At 45.1% G+C, this 18,021-nt stretch overlaps 1 protein-coding gene across 1 annotated transcript; it reads left to right on the forward strand.

Moving 5' to 3' along the window:
- Positions 1-317: 317 nt before the first annotated feature.
- On the forward strand, positions 318-13,495 carry LOC100282538 (uncharacterized). The gene is made up of 9 exons (NM_001155446.2): positions 318-544; positions 713-921; positions 1,055-1,137; positions 1,270-1,329; positions 2,625-2,733; positions 9,325-9,377; positions 9,760-9,840; positions 11,436-11,548; positions 13,001-13,495. Exons 2-9 carry the CDS (start codon positions 801-803, stop codon positions 13,056-13,058), a joined length of 678 nt encoding a protein of 225 aa, NP_001148918.1. The 5' UTR covers positions 318-544; positions 713-800; the 3' UTR covers positions 13,059-13,495.
- Positions 13,496-18,021: the final 4,526 nt, after the last annotated feature.

Raw genomic sequence — 18,021 nt, forward strand, 5'->3', positions numbered from 1 at the left:
TTAAACAGGATAGAAATCCGCTTTGGGGATTTAAAATAAAGATGGGAAAAAATGTTCTTCACAAGTATTCGTGTAGATTACCTGCTGGAATTGTTTTTTGTCATAGAGACACCTACGAGGAGCTATTCTCAGATGGTAAGTTCCCAGATGCCAAGCTGTGAGGCTGGTTTTAGGGTTATATTTATCGCGACAGCCACATCGTTGTCATTTTAAATTTTCTCAAATATGTGGGCCCCAGACTCCTCCCGTGCGACGACTGGGCCCACCCCAATGATGAGCCCGAAACGGCAACGCCGAGAGCTCCGGGAGAGAAGAGAACACGCGCGGCACGGGCGCACCGCGCACCCCGACCCCGCACACCGACGACGAAGAGAGGAGAGGAGGCGGAGCTCGAGCCCAACCGCGCAACTCACTTCCCCGTCGCGATTTGCATTGCCCTCCTCTTGGCCCCCGATCTCGCCGTGCCCTACCCCCAGCCTCGCTCCGCCGCCACCAGAGAGATAGCGCCCCCCATTCCCACAATCTAATCCTTCCGTCCCTCGAGGTAAACATCCGCCCACGGCCCACTCGCCCGCCCAACCCGGTTCTCCCTCCACCCTCCAGCAACCTCGCGCCTCAGCGACCCGCCGACCCCATCGCTTGGCTTCGCTTTGGGACTGGGGGTTAGTTGATTGGTCGGTTGATTGATCGATCTAGTGCTCGATCCTCGCAGGAGCCGAGCCCTCCGCGCGGCCGTGGGATGGGGCGGTGACAACACCGGTGAGTGGCGTGGGGCAGGGAGCCGGTGGCGAGGGCATATCATGGTGCAGTGCCTGGACGGGGTGAGGCAGCTGCTCGCGGTCCTGCTCAAGTGCTGCGACGTCGAGCTCAAGCAGCCGCCCGGGCTCGAGGACCCTCAGGTTCTCGCGAGGGAGACCGTCTGTAAGCATGATCTGCTTCCTCTCCCTGGTCGCTGCTTCATTTCGCACGCACGGGGAATGAATTGAATTGACGCCTGCGCCTTGTTCGGTCTGGGTGGCTGAGTGGGCTTTGCCTGTGCTTGTTGTTCCTGCAGTCAGCGTGAGCGAGGTCGAGGCTCTGTACGAGCTGTTCAAGAAGATAAGCAGTGCTGTCATCGATGATGGGCTGATTAACAAGGTCAGTGATGGGTGATTGGTCCACTGTTTAGTTCTTATGTAATCTCTTATTGTTGTGTATGGTATGTGCATTTGTGGGTGATGGTCAATGCCTGAGATATATTAGCTGTTCTTGCTTGTCACCTCTTTGCAGGAGGAGTTTCAGTTGGCACTATTTAAGACCAGCAAGAAGGAGAGCCTGTTCGCAGACCGCGTGAGTCCCTGTTTGTTGTGCATTGTTGATTGCTGTGGGATATTGTATCTGGCACGTTTTAAAGTTCCATTTTTGGGAATTTTGCAAATCGATGAGAATCAGGATTGCTCGATAGTTAATACTGCACAGGCGATGAAAGCTATCAAAAACTTAAGGGTGGGAGGTCAGCAGATAGTTGACTCCTGTACTCTTTCTGATTGCATTGGACTTTTTTTTCTGGGCCTATCAGGGTCCTATTCATATATGTTGCAGTTACCTGTTTTCTATAAGAATCTATTGTTATTTATGCTTCCCAACCAATTGCCGTGCTAAATGACTGCAACTATTAGTTAGTCATGCAAGGATGATATAAACCCTTTATCTAGATTTGGTTTAGGAATTAGGATCCCCTCTTGTGGCTTGCATCAATCCTGGGTCCCATCTCTATTGTCAGCACCATTTTTAGCCAAAATGACAATATCCCAGTTTCGGTTATTGTTTTTCTTATTTATCTTTGTCATTTTATTTATTCATTGTAATTTCTTTGTTCCATATCAACAGACACTCCGTATCGGAGATTCTTATTTCTTATTTTTTTTGCAGTAATATGAGGTTTGACATGACCTCTTTCCTTGCATATTGCACATAGAACCTACTTATGTTGCAACCTGAAATGCTTGCTAGTCTTATTAATTCATCAAATTCGTGTGTGATGCAAATGCACTGAGCTGTAATGTTGTATATATCTGAGTGGAAGTTGAGCGTGCGCACTGCTTATGTGAATAACTTATGACTTGCCTAGATTGATTTCTGTAGAAATGTTCTATACCTTATGCCATGCAATGCCTGCACTGCGTCACGCTACACAATGCATTGTGCAGTAACCTCTGTATTATTCCTTTAATTCAGCATGTTCATATGTCACGGATATAGTGCTGTTATATATCTAAATAGACTATGAATTCATACTTAGATAAATGAGCTTTTCGATGACTAGTCTATTTTGCATCAGTAGGGATGCCTTATATGTTTTTTTTTGGCCCAACTGGCATGCTTCTGTTTTTTTGGGGAAGTTGTCGCCTTTTCATAATTCTTGTTCGTTGTGAGAAAATGGTGTTTTGTGCATAGCATTTGATACTTGAAAGCTAGTCAATGGGGCACTTATGATGGAGTTATGTATCAATTGAAGCTACAGATGTTTAGAACCCTTGGTTTGTGTAGAAAAATTAGCTGCACGAAAATTGTGGGTCCCTGATCTTGCTTTTGGTTACTGATATAAAAGTAATCATGTCCCTAATATTCCTTGTCCCTTGCAGGTATTTGATTTGTTTGACACAAAGCACAATGGAATTTTAGGATTTGAAGAATTTGCTCGTGCTCTCTCAGTATTTCATCCTAATGCTCCCCTTGATGAGAAAATTGACTGTGAGCTCTCGTGTTTTGTAGATTGGTACTTTGGCTTTCAACTATAAATGTTAAATCTAAGTTCTCTGACATGATTAGCCTAATAACAGTAGGAGCCTTAGTAGTCGCTCACATCAATCCTGGGCCTGACCAGTGGTGGACCCAGGATTTGAATACGGGGTATGCCTAACCAAAAATTAATTATCTAATATGGTATGATCCAATACAAAAAATGTTAGAGGTAAACAGAGTGGTTTTTCCGGAGGTGCTAACCTCAGCCATCATTGCTTTGATTATATAGAAAAGAGGAGATGAGTCACATTGATTACATAACAGCTCATTAGAGCTTAGCTAATCAGATAGGAGCCTTGGCAGCCGCACACACCTGTTGAGCTGCTCAAGGTCTTTAATGACTATAATTAACTAGCACAAGTAACTAGGAGAGTGCTTAGGAAACAGGACTTAATAACAACATTTCTCCCCCTAAGGCCTGTTTCAACTGATCTTGATCTCCTTGATCCCAATTCTGCTTCTCATATCTTCCAACTTGGTCTTGCCCAAGGCTTTGGTCAGTATATCAGCAAGCTGATCTGTAGTGGGAATAAATTCTGTTTTGATGCTACCTTCTTCCACACAGTCCCTGATGAAATGATGCTTGATTCTAATATGTTTGCTCCTGTCATGGAAAACAGGATTCTTTGCCAAAGCTAGAGCAGATTTATTGTCTACTCTAAGTTCCACCACCTCAACTTCTCTTCCCAATAATTCTGCAAACAACCTTGACAACCACAAGGCTTGGGTTGCAGCTGTTGTCATTGCCACATATTCAGCCTCACAGCTTGACAATGCAACAACTCTCTGCTTGATAGATTGCCAGCTGACCAGACTGTTTCCAAGGAAAAACAAACATCCAGTAGTGCTTTTACTTGTATCAATATCTCCAGCCAAGTCTGAGTCACTATAACCCACAAGTCTTGCCTTGCCTGTCATTCTAGTATAGCATAGCCCATGATCTAGAGTACCAGTCACATATCTCAAGATCCTTTTTACAGCCTGAAGATGTTCAGCTGTTGGCTTCTCCAGAAATCTGCTAACATACCCTACAGCAAAAGCCAAATCTGGCCTTGTGTGCACTAGATATCTCAGACTACCAACTAGTCTTCTATACTGAGTTGGATTTACCTCCTTTGCTGTACTTTCCTTGCTCAGTTTCAACCTTTCTTCCATGGGGGTGGTAGCTGGATTACAGTCTGCCATACCACCGAGCTCAAGTATCTTCTTAGCATAATGAGTCTGTTTCAGAGTAATGCTTCCCTCTGATTGTCTTACCTCAACCCCAAGATAGAAAGACAACAGACCCAAATCACTCATTTCGAATGTCTGCTTCATTTTTGCCTTGAAAGCTTCAATCTTCTGCTGATTGACTCCAGTGATGATCAAATCATCAACATAGACTCCAATTATCAGCAAAGAATCACCTGAACCTTTCCTATACATGGCAGCCTTATATACATTCTGCTCAAAACCCATCTGCTTGAGAGTCAAATCAAGTTTGGCATTCCACGCCCGAGGAGCCTGTCTTAGGCCATACAATGCCTTGTGTAACCTGTACACTTTCTTCTCTTCTCCTGATACTTCAAAACCTGGTGGCTGAGTAACATAAACCTCTTCTTTGAGTTCTCCATTCAGAAATGCAGACTTCACATCCATGTGATGTACTGTCCAACCTTCTTGTGCTGCTAGAGCAAGTAAAACACGTACTGATTCCATTCTTGCAACTGGTGCAAAGGCATCTTCATAGTCAATCCCTTCCTTCTGAACAAAGCCACGGGCCACAAGTCTTGCCTTGTGCCTGATCACAGCACCATGTTCATCCTTCTTCAATTTAAACACCCACTTCAATGAAATTGGGCGATGACCTGGACTAGGAGTAACAAGTTCCCAAGTCCCATTCCGCTCAACTGAGCTCAGCTCTTCCTTCATTGCTGCCTGCCAATCTGGATCATCTTTTGCCTCTTCATAGCTTGTGGGCTCACCGGCATGAGTGAGGTTTAGTTCTGCAAACAACCTCTGTGCCGGCAAAGGGGTTGGCTGATTACCAATAATATCATGGACCTTCCTATAACGAAGCTCTTCACCATCATGATAAGCATCCACCCTTTCACTATCATTCTCCAGAGGAGTCACATGCTCTATCTGCGGGCTTGCTGGAGCTGGTGTAGGTGTTCTAGGTGACACAGGCACCTCTGTCTCCACTGCGGATTCCTCTGCTTCTGCTGCAGACTCTCCTGCACTCACCAAAGGGAGACTAGGTGATGTAGGATGTGGCTGAAGAGGTGGTGAGGGTAACACTGAACTTTCTACTTCAGGAGACTCTTCTGCCCATGGAAACTCAACAACAAAATCGCTGCATGCTGCCTCTGAAGTACCTGCTGCCGCTGATGCCCAGTCCCAGCCACGTCCTTCATCAAATACCACATCACGGCTGACTCGCACGCGCTGGGACACTGGATCAAATACACGATATGCCTTGGCCCCTTCTGCATAGCCAATGAACACTCCAGCCTTACCGCGATCATCAAGTTTCTGGAGCTGAGTAAGCTGCCGGGTATAAGCCACGCAACCAAATACCTTGAGATGGCCAACTGTTGGTGCGCGGCCATGCCATGCCTCATACGGAGTTACATTCCTCAGTGCCTTTGTTGGAGATCGATTCAGAATATGCACAGCCGTCATCACAGCCTCCCCCCAAAACCGAGAAGGCATCTGACGTTGCTTGAGCAGAGCTCGTGCCGTGGCCACCACAGTTTGATTCCTGCGCTCAACCACACCATTCTGTTGCGGTGAATAAGGAGCACTGAAATGCCTTTTAATACCTTCATTGGCGCAGTATGCGGCGAACTCCGCGACGGTGAATTCCCCGCCATTGTCGGTGCGCAGGACCTTCAACTTGCGCCCACTTTTTACCTCTGCTGCCGCCTTGATCTTCTTGATTGCTTCCGCCGCTGCGTCCTTGGATGGCAGCAACACAGCCCACATAAAACGGGTGGCATCATCGACGAGCAGCAGGATGTAGCGGTTGCCCGCCGGTGTTGCTGGCGTGACTGGGCCGCACAGATCACCGTGCACCAATTCGAGTTGATTCTGGGCACGATATGCTGCTGCGGCCGGAAAAGAGCGCCGCCTCTGCTTCGTGGTGACACAAGTGTCACATACCTGCTCCACATGATCGACCACCGGCATCCCACGCGCCATCTCCTCCTTGCTGAGTCGTCGGAGTGCATCGAAGTTCAGATGGCCGAAACGTTCGTGCCACTGCCATGCCTCAACATCCTTGCGCGCCGCGAGACAGATAGGTTGTGCAGCCTCGAGGTGCAAAATGTACAACCTGTTCTTCCCTCGATGTACCTTGGCCAGCAATCGGTGATGATTGTCCCAAATGTGGAGCACGCCATGGTTAATCACAACCTTGGACCCTCCTTCATCAAGCTGTCCCAAACTTAGTATGGAGTTCTTCAGCGCTGGAATGTAGTAAACGCCGTGAAGAACTCTCTGCTCACCGGTCTTGGCTTGAAAAATGATGGATCCAACTCCCTTGATTTCCACCTTCGATGCATCCCCGAACCGGACCGTTCCTCGAACGCCAGTGTTCAGATCAGCAAAGAGTTCTTGACGCCCGGTCATGTGATGTGTTGCGCCAGAGTCTAGGTACCAACCGCTGTCCATTTCTTCTTCATCCACGCCAAGGTAGGCACATGCACGTGGCTCAGAGAGCTCGACGTGCTGCGCCGTGTAGCTGTGCGCCAGCGTGCTCTGCTCTAGGCTGATAAAGCCCTGTGCCAGAAACAGAGCACCATCTTCTTCACATTCGGCGTACTGGACGCGCGCCTCATGCCTTCCTTGGTTCCCGCCACGCTGTCCAGCCTGATTTCCACCGCCGCGACCTCCACCACGGTTGCCACCGCCGCGGCCAGCACGGTTTCCACCGCCACCGCCGCGCTCTGCATCCTCACGGCGCGGCTGCGGACACTCACGTGCCCAGTGGCCTTCCTGGTTGCAGTTGAGGCAGGTGTTGGGGCCGACACGGCCAGCAACATTGCCGTCTCCTCGTCCGCCACCACGTCCACCTACTCTGCCTCGTCCTCGTCCACCACCGCGGCTGCGTCCACCGCCACCGCGCTGGTTCCTGGAACCAGAGCCACATGCATCGTCTCCCTTCTTTTCCTTTTTGCATCGCGCTTTCCACTGCTCCTCAGTGTACAACAGCTTGCCATTGATGGCCACCGGCTCGGTCAGTATTTGTTCTTCGCGATTGTCCACTGCCTTAAGCCTTCCAGTCACCTCCTCAAGAGTCAGTGCCTCAAAATCAAGGAACTGCTCAATGGCGACGACGATCTGCGAGTACTTGGCCGGCACCGTGCGCAGGAATTTCTCCACCACGCGCTCCTCGGTGATGTCCCTATCGCCATGGATGACAAGCTGCTGGTGCAGAGTTGACAACCTCACAGCAAAGTCATCCACTTGCTCACCAGGATTGACGCTGATGTTCTCCCAATCACGGCGTAGGCGCTGCAGTGTTGCTCGACGGACCCTGTCCACGCCGATGCGGGTCGCAGCGATGGCGTCCCACGCCTCCTTCGCCGTAGCCTTGTCGAGCAGTGGGAGACCCATCTCCTTGGGTACAGCCCCGACGATCACCTCCAGTGCGCGTCTGTCATCGCGGAACTGGACAGGACCGCCTTCAATGGCGTCCCAGAGATCGCGCGCCTGCATCCTCAGCTTCATGGTCTGGCTCCACTCGTAGTAGTTCGTCTTGTCCAGCATTGGCCACGACGTGCCGCTGCCGGAGTCGCGGTACACCACCCTTCCTTGCGGCGACTCGTAGCGAGCGCCGCCACGGCAGCGCCTTCGGTCCCGTAGTGGTGACTGCGAGCGCCTCCTATCTCGCGGTGGAGTCCTCATGCGCCTGTTCCTCTCTGTCTCCTCTTCCCAGTCCTCCTCATCTTCTCCCTTCTCGGTGGCGATTTCGGCCCGCAGCTCCTGCGCCGTCCTTGCCGCTGCCTCTGCTGCAGCCGCTGCTTCCTCTGCAGCCTTCAGGCGTGCAGCCCTGCTGGAAAAGTCGCCCAGCTCTCCTTCGCTGGTTCCCTTGGCCTTGAGCCTGGCAGCGCGCTCAGCAGAGGTCGACATGAGTAGAGAAGAGAGGAGTCGGCCTTGAGACTCTCAGGTGTCTAACCTAAGCTCTGATACCAAATGTTAGAGGTAAACAGAGTGGTTTTTCCGGAGGTGCTAACCTCAGCCATCATTGCTTTGATTATATAGAAAAGAGGAGATGAGTCACATTGATTACATAACAGCTCATTAGAGCTTAGCTAATCAGATAGGAGCCTTGGCAGCCGCACACACCTGTTGAGCTGCTCAAGGTCTTTAATGACTATAATTAACTAGCACAAGTAACTAGGAGAGTGCTTAGGAAACAGGACTTAATAACAACAAAAAAACTGTCAATGGTTTGGTAAAAAACATATCTCAGAATACCTTAGATTCAACAAATTAAGTTCGAAATTGCATGAATGAATATAAATTGTTCAAACAAAATAATATAAGATCTTCCGTTAAACATCAAATTCACAAATTACAGTCACTAATTTTAATTCAAGCACATGTATCTACTACGCACAGACACACGTACTCACCAGTCACCAGATTTGCTCAGATGTGGAGTACTGGAGCTGGAGGCGTCGGTGTTGGCCGTTGGACCTGAGTCTGGCAAGGCACACATTCGCAGATCAGCACCTGCTCAGCTGCCCTCGGGCGAGCTGTACAGCTTCAGTAGGCAGGTCGCTGCTGCACCGGTGCCCCGCCAGCCTGACCGCGCCTTTGAGGCCGTGAGCTGCGACGAGCCGATGGCCAAAGGCAAAGGGTACCAGCGGCTTCGATCGTCTTTGGTGCTCAGCACAGTCCATGTACGGGAGAGGGAAAGAAGTGGCGCCGTGGGACTCAGGTCGTTGAGGTCGAGCGACACTGCGACGGGGTATCAGAATAGGCCACCAGGAACATTTGTTGGGACTTGGGCTTTCACTCATCTGGACCTTGAAATGATAAGTAGTTACAGATTTTGGGGCCAAATTCTAGGGTAGTCCTGGGCCTATCTGGACTACCTTCTGGGCCTGATCTGTGTTTTTAGGGTTTAGCCAAAATGACAATATCCTATGGGAGCGGAGCAAATTTAAACAAGGTTCTTGCTAGTTATACTGGTTAGAACAGTGTGTTTGGGGATCTCCCCTTGCTGGTTCATGTTCAAATCCTGGTACAACTTGTTGCATGCCCAGGGGGTGTCTTCCCCCTTGTGGTTGAGTTTTTTTGTCTTCCCCCACAAGTCGAGGATGATTCACCCCCAATGACTTGTGAAGCTTACTTAAAATACCATTCCAAATTCAGGATAAACATGGATTCACTAATTCGTAGTCAATCCAATATTCTTTTAGTAATATACTGAGTTTCTGGTAAAACTGAAGTTTAACAAACTTATTTAATGTAATGTTCATGCTTTTCCACTTGTAATTTTTTAAATGTTAAGTGCTGAAGGAAAAAAATCTTGTATTATTACTGCAGTTTCATTCCGGCTGTATGATCTCAAGCAGCAAGGCTACATTGAGAGACAAGAGGTATGGAACTGTGGATAATACTGCTGTTAAAGGTTTTTTACATGGTAGGAGTTAGCTTTTAGGTACAGTGGTCGACCTAAATATGTTATCATTAAAATCTTATATCATAGGGGTGTAGCAGTAGTATTAATAATGCCAGTTGGGTTAATAGCTTGATATAGGTGAGCTCTCATTGTCTTCATGGCATATTGTATTAGATTTTTTTCCCTTGAGGAGTGACCAAATGAAAAATCATACATGCTCTGTGATCAATTTGAAGAACTGCTTTCTTTTAATTGATTCCTTTTTTCTGAAGTATTTCTCTTGATAAGAAATGCCACCTTTGGATTGAATTATGTCCTTTTTTGGCTAGCCTTAATGGTTAATTGCGTTTGGTTTTCAGGTTAAGCAGATGGTTGTTGCTACACTTGCTGAGTCAGGAATGAATCTTTCAGATGAAATTGTAGAGAGTATAATTGACAAGGTTTGCTAAAGTTGTGCATTTATGTTATGGTATATTCAATTTATCTGTATCGTGCAGTGCTCCTCCAGTGAGCTTTATATAATATTTAGGACACCAAGTTTGACCTGAAATGTCGCATGAAGATAACAAGAGGGAGTATGTGTTAGAGTGTTGTGTGTCTTTCTCTATATCTTCTCTACTATATAAAGCACTAGTTTCCACCGTCGTCGTGCCCGGCCCCACACACACACATTAAATGGTAAAGAAGTAAAATTATTCACAAATGGACTATTGGAGATTCAAACTATGGTTGTTGGCATTATGCCCACTTTTACATCCACCTAGCCAACAGAACATACATGTTTTTGTGTTTTATATTCTATACTCAAGTATAAATGGAAACCGTAGCAATATATGAGCACTTTGCTAGTTCAACTACATAATACTGTTCCATACTTACATTTCCGAAAGAGTATTTGGGAGCACTACAGTAAACCGAGGGGCCTTGTTGGTAACCATTATTTGAGTCCAGGATATGATGCAGAAGTAGGCAAATGTAGTTGGACATACCATTCTATCAATTTTGATTACTGTTTGGTGCATCCTTCAAGAAAGTGCATTAGCATTTATCGTTTATTTTATTTGAGACCAGACGACGATGAAGAGTATTTGCAAGCACTGTAGTAACTGAGGGGTCTTGCTGGTAAACATTTATAAAATTGAGACGTGCCAAAACAGATGCTGTCTTTCTTATTTGAGTCCAGCAGATGACAGACAAATCTAATGGGACACACCATTGTACCATTTTTGGTTGTGTTAAGTTTGGTGCATCCTTTAAGAAAGTGCATTAGGGTTTATCTCTTATTTTCTAGAGTCACTTGCGTCAAGAATCAAGATCACTAGATGCCTTGTTTTAAAGGCGTCGCCTAGGCGTCCAGGCGCCCGAAGGATCCAAGGCGTCCCCGTCGCCTAGGTGAGAAGCAGCAAGAGGGCATAGGGGAAGGGAAAGGGGCGCTGCTGTTTCAGGGTGGCAGCACCGAATCGGGAGCGGCGGAGGCCAAATCCAGGGCGGCAGAGGCCAAATCCAGGGCGGCGGAGGCTGAATCGTCGGCGGCAGCGTCCAAATCGTCGGCGGCGGCGGCGAATCTGAGATGGCGACGGCGAATCTGAGGCGGCGGCGGCTCAATCGGGGGCAGCGGCAGCTGAATGGTGGGGAGAGAGGCAACCTAGGGTTGCCAGAGGAAGGATTATATGGGCTGGCTGGTGGGCTGGGCCTCCTACCCCTTCCTTCTCCTTTTTTCTTTTTCTTTTTTTCTTTTTCTTCCTCCTCCATGGGGCTGTTTTGCTGATTCTCAGGTTGATAAGGCGTCGCCTTGCTCGCCTTAGGCGTCGCCTAGGCGTCTAGGCGGGGGTCCGGCGCCTTATCTCGCCTTACCGCCTTAAGAACCATGACTAGATGTCAATTTCATGAATATATCATGTTTCTTCCTTGCTGCATGGTTCCCTGCTGTTGTATGGCTTCAGTGGGTTTGGCATGAGAAATAATCAGGTTGTCATTCTCTTGCTTGCTGATATAAAATTCCCTTGCTAATTTTGTTTTGTTTTGTCATTACAAGACATTTGAGGAGGCAGACACAAAACATGATGGAAGGATTGACAAGGAAGAGTGGCGCAGTCTAGTCAGTCGGCATCCATCTTTGCTGAAGAACATGACTCTTCAGTACCTCAAGTAAGGAACCTTCTTGGTTGTGTTTATTGCTTGTCAAACTGTCATATTTTATATAGTTTTGTTCTTTTTATGCTTAATCTTGAGAAGTCTAGGTACAATCTCTTCGATCTAACTTAAATTCTATATGGATCCCTCTTTTGCTAAAATATCATGCTGCGATGTTTAAAAAATCACCACAAAATTCCGTTTGAAATTCATCTTTGATGTTGAGATTCAAAGAACATGAAGTGTCACTGTCAGCACAATGATGAACAGTGCCTGGTTGACTGCTCGTCTATTTTGTTTCTTGGCATTTAGTACGAAATTCAAACAGAATTGTTGGTAACTGAACTTAACTTTGTGTACTACACGCATGATTTTTTGAAACATTGCAACATGATATTTTAGCTAACGAGGGCGCAAGCCCCCTGGGCGCGAGATATGCATTGGCTATTACTGTTCTTGAATAGGGCAGTGGTGGATCTAGCCACAAGCTGTGGGGACACACAGGTTTTCTGAAATATGTTTAGCCCTCTTCGTAAAATTTGTGATGATTGTGTTGATTGGCTCAAAATAAAAAATCTAGCCCCACAGGTTTTGAATCCAGGATCCAGCACTGGAATAGGGTGATATAAAGGAGTTGAGGATTGATAAGATAAGATTTGTGATGCATAATTTGCCACTAAGCATTCAATATCTTGGAGAGGAAACAACATAATGCTGTAGTGTAGTGAGGGCATGTAACTGAAATGCAATGAATCATGATTGCACTATTTCAATCAAATTTCGTAGACTCCACGAGCAATTGTTGGGGCTCAGAGTAGCTCATATTAAAACTATGCTTTATTGTTGACGAACTTTCAAATTGTTTATGTTTCTATTACGTCCTGTTTGGATCATTGGAATTGAATTCCATTCTAATAATAGTAATTTAGACATATATCAATTAAACTAATTCGGTTTATGCAAAATATATTTGTATACTATTATTAGCAAGATGTCGGAGATATTTATGTGCTACATTTTTACTATAGAGAAGTGAGACGAAGTGTGTCATGTAAGTTACAGAGTAGAAACGAATTCTACTAATGCATAAAATCATTTCCCATCCTGCACCTCATGAATTTGAGATAGTCTTATATCTGAACTTTGGAAAGTGGTGGAATGTTAAATTCTAAACTAAATAAGTTACTTTATTGAGTGAATTCCAATTCCTCTGAAATGAAGGGATCCAAAGGAAAATGCTGAATGATTTTTTGGGAACACAAACCACTGTCTAAGAACTTTGTCAGAGAAGCATCAGGCTAATAGTCTTAAAAAACGCATCATGCTTTAAATTGACCTGTCCTTTTCTAGTTTTTGTATTGGACTGCCAGTGTCAACATATGATATACTGTCAGTTCATAATAGATCGCCATTGTCTTTTCTTGAGATATCTCACAAGTTTGCATTGCTTTTGCTATATTTGGACAGGGACATCACCACAACATTTCCAAGCTTTGTCTTTCACTCCCAAGTTGATGATAACTGATTTTCATGGGATTATTTTGGCAAGAAGTATTAGAAGATATTCTCGTGGGGTTCTGATATGGTTTTCTTTTTCAATTATTGGGTTGTTGGATTGACTGAGATCGTAGTGCTCATAAGTATGTTGGATGTTGGATTCGAGAACTCAAATCTTTTGTCAACCATGTTTCTTTCATTTGCATGTCTGGATGCGCTTGGAAAATATATGTAGTATATGTCCAAAGTTTTCCTTTTTTTTTGTTATTTTTGGCTGGCCCGCAATCGGATCCAGTTCTTAGAAGCTTCTGTCTTTTGTACAGGTTAGAAAGTGTTTTGAGGACTAATATTGTGCTTAGACCTCTTTTTAGACTTCAATCGTAGCTCGAGCAGATTTTTTTTTTAGGTGTGTACTTGTGTGCTTCCATTTGTTTTTGAGATATGCATGTGTTTTATCTCCAATTCATTCTTTCTCCCGTTACTTCTCAAAACATTTTAGTTTCCGAGTATAATGCTTTTTTTCTGAGTCGGCAGATATTGACATTGTTATGGCGCATATATATTCCACGGAAAAATATTTAGAGGTTCATAATGGAATATGTGGAAGGGTGGGCCTGGTGCAGCGGTAGAGCCTACCGTCTGTAACCGGAAGGCCCGGGTTCGAGGCTCAGCCTCTGCATATTATGCGGGTAAGGTTTGGCGCTTAAAGATACCCTTTTCCAAATCCCGTACAGTGCGGGAAGACTACGGCACTGGGTACGTCCTTCATATTGGAATATGTGAATTTAGGCGTCGTATTCTTCAAAATTGTATATATCGTGGACAATCGAATTCATCGGGCTGTTAAATTGTAAGATGTAAATGGAATGATAGAAAGAAATAACATGTGTATTGCATTGATCTAATCATGGAAATATATATGATGAAATTGTGTGATGAAAGAGTTTCTTATCTCAATGGAAGGTAATTGTTGTAGCAAAGAAAGACATTAGGGGTAGAGTATATATACAAAGTTATAACAACATCGTCTAAAACACAAATGTTCAAATTGGTTTGGGTCACAGTGATATTATGTCTTTTTATGAATGTATTATTTTCGTAGAACAAGTTTCACTATTTGGGAAAACTTGAGCCAAGCTCGTTCCCCTCTAGAGATGGCAATGAGAAATTCCTGGTCGAGTTTTAGCTTCCCTCTCTATCCATGTGACGAAAATATCTTCTCACAGAGATCCCCACGAACTTTTGCGGAAGATATTTCTTCCTTATCTCTGTTCCCTGTGGGGATAAGTCCCCGTCGTGGATTCTCGTCCCCGCTTAAATTATAATTAGGACGTACTTCATATGTTATTAATGTAAAACATCATCACATATATGTATTGTCAGATGTAAGAAATCATTATGTATACATCAAAATAAACACATTTATATAATGTTGACATCCCCGTGAGTGAAAGGGAAATGTGCCCTTGGACCATTTCTAAGTATTTTGGTGATTGAGTGCCAACACAAATGGACTTATGTTAATCTATGCAAAGTGGTGGACAAAGTGCAAATCAAGTCAAAAGGTATGTTTCTAGACTTAGTACATTGTTTTAAGGACTGATGTATTGTGTCTAAGTACTGGAAACAGAAGAAATCAAATTGGAAAAGAGATGACTTTGTTCTGCCAGAGTCTGCTCAGTCTGGGTGCACCGGACTGTCCGGTGGTGCACCAGACAGTGTCCGGTGCGCCAGGCATACTCAGGCGAACTTGCTGCTCTCGGGAAGTAATTAACGGCGTACGACTAAAATTCACCGGACTGTCCGGTGTGCACCGGACTGTCCGGTGAGCCAACGGTCGGCCGGGCCAATGGTCGGCCGCGCGATCCGCGCGCCACACGTGGCCGAGCCAACGGTCGGAAGGGGGCACCGGACTGTCCGGTGTGCACCGGACAGTGTCCGGTGCGCCAACGGCTCTCAGGCGCCAACGGTCGGCTTCGCCAAAGAAGGAAAGAAATCCGCACCGGACAGTGTCCGGTGGTGCACCGGACTGTCCGGTGCGCCAGGCGACAGAAGGCAAGAAATGCCTTCCTGGAATGCACTCAACGACTCCTAGCTGCCTTGGGGCTATAAAAGGGACCCCTAGGCGCATGGAGGTGTACACCAAGCATTCTCTAAGCATTCCTAAGCACTAAGACATCGATTCCGCGCTTTTGATTCCTTGCGACAACAATTAGAGCTCTAGTTGAGTTGTGAACTCATTGAGTTGTGTTGTGAACTCTTGTTGCGACTTGTGTGCGTGGTGTTGCTGTGATTTCTTGTCTTGAGTGTGTTGCTCATCCCTCCCTTACTCCGTGCTTCTTTGTGATCATCAAAGTGTAAGGGCGAGAGGCTCCAAGTTGTGGAGATTCCTCACAAACGGGATATAGAAAAGCAAAGCAAAACATCGTGGTATTCAAGTGGGTCTTTCGACCGCTTGAGAGGGGTTGATTGCAACCCTCGTCCGTTGGGACGCCACAACGTGGACTAGGCAAGTGTTGGACTTGGCCGAACCACGGGATAAACCACTGTGTCTATCTGTGATTGATCTTCTTGTGGTTATCGTGTCTTGCGAAGACTCCTCTCTAGCCACTTGGCATCATTTGTGCTAACTCCTAATCAAGTTTTTGTGGCATTAAGTTTAAGTTTTACAGGATCACCTATTCATCCCCCTCTAGGTGCTCTCAGTGAGGAAGAAACCCCCGTCCCCAATGGAGGAATTCCTCATGGGGAATCCGGGATCGTGTCCTCATTGCCATCTCTATTCCCTTCTGTGTTTTTAAATGTGTTTCTTGCCCTGTGTTGTATGTGTTTCTTGGATCAATAAGAATACATGTAGTTGGCTTAAAGTGGGTGGAATCATCTTAAATATTGATCTATCATTTCCTTTTATAGTCAAGGAGGTGGTTGAGCTTGGATATAGTTCTACTTGTGACTTGCGAGCCCTTCCTTACATCAGGTCAACTGCCCGTTTTTTATCATGTCCTTAGACCCCATTTGTTTCTCTCCTAGATTATATAAGTTGGATTATAATGAAAGAGTAGGATGATAAAATATCACTTTGAGATTATAAATAAGCTACATATTGTTAACTTAGTTCAACTTATTTGTAGTCTTAAAATGATATTTTATTCTTCTACATTTTCATCATAATCCAATTTATATAATCTAGAAGGAAAACAAACACACCTTGTACATGTATAGTTGTTTACCCTATATCCTATAGTCATGTGGCACACAATGGATGTGCACTCATTCCTGTTGGGATGCATGCTTTATTGTGCTAGTACGTCGTAATAGGAGCTCAATCCAATTCATCGTACTTCTAATACATGAAATTACAGTCATACGACCTAGTCGTGGCCATAGTGATTTTATCATGTTCGTAGTAACATGCATGATTGCTTGACCAAATCTATACTATACTTAAAGCACCAGTTTCAACGGTCGTCCCGCGTTATATTTTTAAAAATAACCCCTCACACCTATTTTAAATTAATCTGTTGCACGCCTATAGATGGCCAAAACCGACATTGGCCAGACGCCCCCGGGCCACAACTCTGACCCAGGCACGTCATGCCGGCCTGCTGACTGTGCCGGGCCAACCCGTTAGACCGTCGGCCCATTTGATTAAATCGGCGTAAAATATTAAAAACAGTGCAGGAGGTGAGGTTCAAACTCATGCCCTGATAGAAGAATGACGGGAGACACTGGATGAAGCTGTCTAACCAGTAGAACATCATACTTAAATGTTTTTAATATTAAATATAAATTGTATATATGTTTTTTGTAAAATAAAAATATATAATCGTGTCGGGCCGGACGGTCACTACGGACCGAGTCTACAACCCAAGCACGTCACAGCGTTCTTGGCTCTTGCAAGCATTAGGTCGTTTCGGAGACCACATCGACGCAATGATGGACTCCATGGTGTTTGAGGTTGCTGAATTCGATGGAGCAACAATGATTGTCACACTAATAGTAAAATAAAAGATTATTTGTTGGTTTTAAACGTTAGTAATTGCTACGAAGTAGCATAATTTATATGCAGCGTATCCAGTTTTTATTGATGCGTGACTTTAGCAATCACTCTATATTTTGATTTATCTTTTTTATAAGTTTGACTTCATGTGACTTATTTTAGAAACTTGAGCCCACAAACTTTCTCTTATTTGGTCTCTATATGGTGGAATTATGTCATTTTATAATCTCTGTTCGTTCAGTCAGTCGTTGTAAACTCTCATCTAATCGCTCACTTCATTGACCGTGTTGTATCAAGACATATTGCATGGAGTAAACAATAACATCAGTTAGCCAAATAAAAAAAATATTATACAGAGAGCGGAGACAATCAATAAAAAAATCTTAAATTTTTTTAATGAATAGTTTACATGGGTATTGTTGTAAGCCGTCGCAACGCACGGGCAACCGACTAGTTTGGTATTAAATATACAGTGGCAACTGCAATTGACACACCTGCTTTCCTAAGAGTATGTCCTCCATCGCATTTAATGCGCTTCTTGAAGCAAGACAAAGTTTCAACTGCGGATGAGTGCTAAATGAAAATTGTTGGCTTGTGGAAGCTAAAGCCATGTGGAGTTTTTCCTTGGGTCTGGAGAAGTTGAAGTGCCATGCGATTTTTCCTTCTATAGAGGTCTGAAGAAGTTGAAGTGATGTAGGATCGTAGAATAGATTAATGAACAGACTGAGTCCTGAGCTCCAAACTGAGTCTATGAGCTCGAGGGATGTTGGAATGAGTCAGGGACTCAACCAAGGACAAGTTTATTTTGGCCATAATTTCTCAAGTAATTTCGGAAGATTCACAAGAAGGGTCTCATTTACCTGTGTTAATGACTCAACCAAATGAGACTTGAGGGCGGTTGTGAATTATATGTACCATGTATATAAGCCAAGCTTTGCAAAGAAGAGTCTGAATGGAAGGGCCTATGGGCTCGATAACAGGCCCAAGGACT

Source organism: Zea mays, chromosome 1 (genome assembly GCF_902167145.1).
Source record: "Zea mays cultivar B73 chromosome 1, Zm-B73-REFERENCE-NAM-5.0, whole genome shotgun sequence".
NCBI classification, from domain to species: Eukaryota; Viridiplantae; Streptophyta; class Magnoliopsida; order Poales; family Poaceae; genus Zea; species Zea mays.